Source organism: Trachymyrmex cornetzi, unplaced genomic scaffold (assembly GCF_001594075.2).
Source record: "Trachymyrmex cornetzi isolate Tcor2-1 unplaced genomic scaffold, Tcor1.1 scaffold237, whole genome shotgun sequence".
Classification (NCBI taxonomy): Eukaryota; Metazoa; Arthropoda; class Insecta; order Hymenoptera; family Formicidae; genus Trachymyrmex; species Trachymyrmex cornetzi.
In genome coordinates, this window is record NW_017297029.1 from 299,669 (window position 1) to 306,359 (window position 6,691).

A 6,691-nucleotide genomic window follows, 5' to 3' on the forward strand; every position below is an offset into this window, starting at 1 on the left:
GAATTTTGAAAGGGGCCACACGGCAAATAAAAGTAGACATGTTTAGCTAAATTTTCAGCCCTGAAAAAATTTTTTTGGTTCATATGAATTCTGGGCAGAGGGGGGTGTCCGGTTCAGAAAGAATGCCCCATATATATATATATACACACATAGAAAACGAAACGAAGTAAAATATAAAACAATCTATAAAATTCATAAACAAAACGTTTCGATCTAAACACGAGGTCATTTTCAATTGTTAAACTATTTAAAATATGTAATTATCATACAATAAAATAAAATACCAGAACATTTGTTTTCTCTGTTCATTGCGATGTGTGCAATTCGGCAGAAACTTAACTTATAGCGTTTTTCATTGACAGAACTAGTGCGCACTCAGTGCGCTATTAGTTACAATGGTGTACTAGTCGAACGGTGGTAACAACTCTTGGTATCGTTAACATATATCAAAATCCGATAAGCTCCCTCTTAATTTCGTCTCTTGATGGTTTTTTATTATAATCTGCACATTATTAAAAAATCAATACAACTAAGATTGTCTACATAACAATTTGCTTAATATTTTATCATACGTCTATTGAAAATTGTAATATAAAATACGTTCAAAAAATTATATGTAATTAGTGTATATAATAGTAATCAAAATTCTAATGGAAAGAATTGAAACTTAACAAAATTATATATCTACCTCTGTTACAATGTCCACCATGCTTGTACGGTATCAAAGTACTGTGTTAACAAAATTCTTAATAACAAGAGAGACTAAACTTTGAGCTCCTTTACATATATCAGACAACTCAAAATTGAACGTTATTCCACAATAGAACATTCGAAACACACTCAGTAAGGTAAGGTAGGGGAAAGTGCTGATGGGGGATGATGTATACAGTTAGGAGTGGGAGAAAATAGAAATATCTCTCCCTCCCCTCCCCCCTCTCTCTCTCTCTCTCGGAGGGTAAGCGATCCAAGATAGGAAGATAAGCGTCCGGAAACGACACCATATCATTCTGTAGATTTAACCCATTAATCTGCCTTTTTATGAAGTTATAGAGTTGTGAGCGTGATATTTTAGTCTGTTATTGATCGTTGAAATTGAGTGACAGTGGATAAGCATTATTAAGTAAGGTTTTTATTGCTTTTGTGAGACTCACTTGTTGGAACTATGGATGTGCCAGTAAAAAAATTCGATCAGCAAGACTAATTATCACACCGTTTTTATGACACGAGAGATGATGTGAATAAAAACCATCAAGAGACGAAACTAAAAGGGAGCTTATCGGACTTTGATGTATGTTAACGATACTAAGAGTTGTTACTACCGTTCGACTAGTACACGCATTGTAACTAAGTTAAGTTTCTGCCGAATTGCACACATCGCAATGAACAGAAAAGACAAATGTTCTGGTATTTTATTTTATTGTATGATAATTGTATATTTTAAATAGTTTAACAATTGAAGATGACCTCGTGTTTAAGTCAAAACATTTTGTTTATGAATTTTATAGATTGATTTATATTTTACTTTGTTTCGTTGTCTATGTGTATATATATATATACATATATATATATATGTTATTTATTTTATTGGCAGAACCGTTTATTATCAGTAATAGTGTTTAAAATTGTACACAAATTCTAACATGTGGTCTGAATTTTATTTTCGAGGACTTTATTACGGAATGGTTCTTAAATTATTATACGATAATTTTAGCATGGCTTAATCACATCACCGTTGCACATTATTTTCTGTTGTATTACGACAAATATATCAATTTGGCTCGTAGCTCCTGAATTTTGGTTTTTAAGATATTAATTATTAAAAATCGTTGAATATTGTGGTTTTCAATCATTTTTTACTCAAATACTATCAACTTTACAGAAAAACAGTGAGAAATAAAAATTTATTTTCTTCTTATAAAGTTCTGAGAATTTTTTCAGAATTTTTTAGTACCGTATTTTCTCATGTTGGTAAAAATAGTTGCCAATATATATATATATATAAAAAAATGCAGTACTAAAAAAAGTTGATAAATGATTCTGAAAAAATTCTTAGAAATATTCTTCTCTATGAGAAGAAAATAAACAATTTTCGTCTCTTGCTGTTTTTCTATAAAGTTGATGGTATTTGAGTAAAAAATTATTCAAGACTAATATTTTGCAATTTTTAGTAATTAATATCTTGTGAACTATTGCGAAAATTGCAAAATAGTAAAGGACACTTCGACTCAGTTTAGTCCATTCTGTCGCTGTGCGAGAGTTTTATCGTTAATTATCAGATACCCTGTATATAAAAAATTATTGATTAATAGATATATAATATACCCGCAAAATCTTAGCTCGTTCGTAAATGTCTCCAAGAAGTAAACTTCCTTGATATTGACCAGATACATCTTTCCGAATTTCTGCGATTTTTATCATTTTGCGTAGCTTCTCCAAGTTACCAGTTATTAAATAAAGGAAAGCCAATTTCTCGAAGTTTTTGGTTCTTTGATAGCACATTTCCACAACTTGATGATTGCCTTGCAGCAAAGCAGTTTGCGCCAAACTCTCCCAACACGACTTTTGATCGAGCGATCTCGCCGCTTCCAATGCAACTTCAATATTTCCACATTCAAGTGCAAGCCCGAATCTGGTCTTTTCATCTTTCACAAAATGAAGAGCCACTTCTGGATATCCCTTCTGCTGCAAGTACGCTATAATCGATTGCCCAATAAGATTTGCGTTGCGAACCATATGTAAAACTTCCTCGTATTTCCTGTTAATTAATGCTAACTTGAATTTGTATTCCGTTGAATCTATTCGGAGAATCCTCGGCTTACATTCTCGATCCAAGCAATAAACTTGATTGCCTTTTACTCTCGTGACATATATCGGTAAATCTAGCGTACGGATGATGCCGTAATCACCATTGCTGATTGCGTATTTAATGTGATTGCTGGTCGTGTAAATAAATACGCCGGAATCGTCCCAAGCGCCGGACTTTACTCTAGTGTTTTCGTGTATGCAACAGAGAGATTCCAACCGACGATTACAAATGTTGACGGTATGTTTAGCTAGCAGTGCAACATGAGACATATCGCTGGACCATACAACATATCTACACTTTGCGATTTTTTCTTCTGCTAATGTTCTCTTCTGTTGTACATCAAACAGTGTTACTTGTTCTGGATCGCGCAAAAGCAACATACCAGTACCAGCGTAAAATATTTCGTCACAATTTGGAATTTGTACTTTCTTCGTGACTTCGTTCTTTAAGTTCTTGATAACTAACTAAAAAAAGGAAAATCGATTATTAAATTATATGAATTATAAAAATATTATAGAAATATAATGAAAAGTAATAAAGTACCAAAAATTATACATAGAAGTAAAAGATAGTGTAAACATGATGAGAATGTACATAAGATTTTTATTTAATTGAAGTAAATTAATTCAAATAATTTAATTATAAAATTTCAAATATTTTGAAATTTGTATAAAAATATCATGTAAAATATATTTATCTTACCGAATATGCTCTGTCTAATACAGCGAATCGATTTCTGGCAACCCAAATGGCAGTAACACCGGATGCCCGTTTAGTATCAGCATCCGTGCTCGAATCTCCCTCGCGTGGTATCATATACAAATCATAAGTACTATTCTCGATATTCGAGGGCGATCTTGTACATATTAAAACGCTATTTTCCGCCTGATTGTACGACATGCTGTAAGGAGGAGTTTTTCCTCCGCCGCGTATTTGCATCACCGATGTGTCCTTTGACGTGGTGAAATCTAGCTTTCGAAGAAAACGGTCTTTCACATAATATAGGAGATTTCCGCAAACTGCATATGCGGGACGTTCTCTCTCGAGTTTGAAAATTATCATTCCAGAATCGTGACCGGCGGCAAAAAGATTAAGCGTTGGATGTGCGGCAAGAACCCAGAATCTCTCATGTTCCCTTCTAAACGTGTGCAAACATGTGCGTTTCGTCATATCCCAGACTCTAATACTTTTATCTTCTGAATTGGAAAGAATGAGGTCCTGTCTAGGATGAAATAGTACGCAGGATACATTATTGTAATGACCGCGACATGTGTCTACTTCCCAAGCCTTGGCATCATTCATTCGCCACATTTTAATCTGCCGATCATCGGCTCCGGAGACAATAAGAGGCAATGTTCCGTGAAAGCATGCCCAGTTTACGCCTCTGTCATGACCTTCCAAAACATACTTTACTACTGCATCGGCTTGACCGAACAAATCGGTCGCTCCCGGATTCTTCAGATGATCTTCGAGACCTCCCGGACCTGGTGCCACATTCTTCTTGCGCAATCCTGCAATTGCATTCATTCGGTTATTGTGAGGCATAATTATTTGCCTGTGTTAATAATTACGTAATAGTGAAATTTTCTCCTTGGATTCTATAATTAGTTGTATTGATAAATATATGTATAAATAATAAAAAATATTTAAAAAAATTACATATAAATTTATTAATAAATCTCTCATGAAATAAAAGTTGGAGAGAAGTTTTTTTAGACCAATTTTTATTTTAATAAGGACTAAAATTTCCCGCGAAATGTGTGAGGAATAATTCCTGCACGAACCGGAAATATCCCAAACGCGGACCGTTTGATCCAATGAAGCTGACACGATGATATCCTCTGTGGGATGAAATTGGGCACACATTACATAATGGTTGTGTCCAGTCAGTACGCAAATGCAAGTGCGACTTTGCCAGTTCCAGATTCGAATAGTTTGATCATCTGAAGCACTGAGGATCCAAGGATATTCTTGATGAAACATTGTGGTTCTAATGTAATCCAGGTGACCCAAAAGGGTGAAGATGCATCTTCGTTGTTTGTAATTCCAAACCTTGATCTTATAATCGTCGCCGCCAGAAACAAATAATGGCTGCTGATTGTGAAAACATATGCCTCGAACGGGTCCGTCATGTTCGTCGAATTTGTCGAGCAGAGCGCACATACGGTAATCCCATAGTTGGATAACACCATTATGCAAACTGTAATTATTTATGAATGTAAAAGATATAATGCGATATTTTTACTGATTCTATTTTTTTGCATTTATGTAAGAAATACAGTAATTATTTTATATAATTAAATATAGGAGATAAAATCTATTACATTCATATTTTTTATTTTATTTTTATAATTTGATATTTAAATCTGACGAGTTATACATTCATTCTTATATCAATCTTTTATAAATGCAAATGTATTTTATTTATGTATAAATACATGGTACCAATTACGAAACTGCTTATTGGTTTACACGCTATACATATTATCCTTTTCAATTGCCATGAATCATATGAGGAACGTTTATAAGTGCCCTCGATTGCGAAAACCGGCGGTTCGCACGATTTTTTCTGGGCGTACAATTACAAAATGAAGCATAAGTATAGAGGTCATTCGGAAACTGGATTTCGGGCCTACGCCTCCATACAGAGTGTCCCAATAATATAATGAAAACACAATACGAAAGTAAAAATCAAGATTATCACTTGTTTAAAGATTCTTATATTATCATATTATTTCTATATATGCTGATTTAATTTTTTCTTATAATTCTAATATAAAAGTCAATAATTAAGACATTCTTGGTGAAATTTAATCTTTGTAGTTCATATTTGGTTACCTTATGTATCTCGTATACATATATTATCTTAAAAGATAAGTATTGTAGATTTGTTTATTTAATATTTTAATTTGTGAATACCCAAAAAATGCACATCGTTTTTTATTCCTCCCACCATCTACCAATAATCTTTTTAATACACATAAATATTAAACACCTACTATAAGTCATTTGCTCGTAAATATACATATATCTAATAAAGAGATCAGAAATGCCTAACTTGTCACATTAATCTGCTTTTCTGAATAATTTATTATATCCTGGTTACATCCATTATTTCAAAACTAAAGTCCGACCGAAATTTCGGTTTCGATAAAAAATCAGAGTTTCGGTTTGATTTCGATTTCGGCCGAAATTAAGAGAAAATTTCGGTAAGTAAACCGAAACTATACAAATTGCAACACGACGAGCATTCGAAAAACTACACGTTATCATCGGTTGATCGGCGCCAATTGCGCCAAACCATGCCGGCACTATTTCTTTCTTCCTTCATCCTTTTTTTACTCGGTAAGTCACCATATGTTTAGTGCCTGAAATTCCTTATAACTTATAAAAAATTCCTTATAATTTAAGGAATAATAAGACATTAATGAAATCTTATTTTTAAAAAGTACATAAATTTCACATATTTTGACAATTTCCAATGACTCTCTAAAAATCACATGGTGTTTGTAAGATTTATCCAATTTCGGTTTCGGCCGAAATTGAATAACCGAATATTAATTTTCAATTTCGACTGGAGATAAAAGTAGTTTCGGTCGGATTACTTTATACAAAACATAATTAATTTAAATATATTATTGTTATAAATATTATAACTATAACAAATATAATTTTACTAATTATAAAATATTTTTGTAAAACCGAATATTAATTTTCAATTTCGACCGGAGATAAAAGTAGTTTCGGTCGGATTACTTTATACAAAACATAATTAATTTATTAATTTAATATACTATAGGACCGTACATGTGATAACACAAACTATAGAAAATCAAAGCCTTACACGGTCTAGCTGGATCTTAATGCTTGTATGATTCTTATGTG

At 32.7% G+C, this 6,691-nt stretch overlaps 1 protein-coding gene across 1 annotated transcript in view; it reads right to left on the bottom strand.

Annotated features, from left to right (window-relative positions):
* alphaCOP (coatomer subunit alpha) overlaps nt 1–6,691 on the bottom strand; it is a 13,043-nt gene that overhangs the window by 3,027 nt on the left and 3,325 nt on the right. The window contains exons 2-4 of the mRNA XM_018507362.1: nt 4,591–5,006; nt 3,509–4,317; nt 2,323–3,270 (exon numbers count right to left, since the gene is read on the bottom strand). Coding sequence (XP_018362864.1) covers nt 2,323–3,270; nt 3,509–4,317; nt 4,591–5,006 — 2,173 coding nt within the window. The remainder of the gene's footprint in view (nt 1–2,322; nt 3,271–3,508; nt 4,318–4,590; nt 5,007–6,691) is intronic.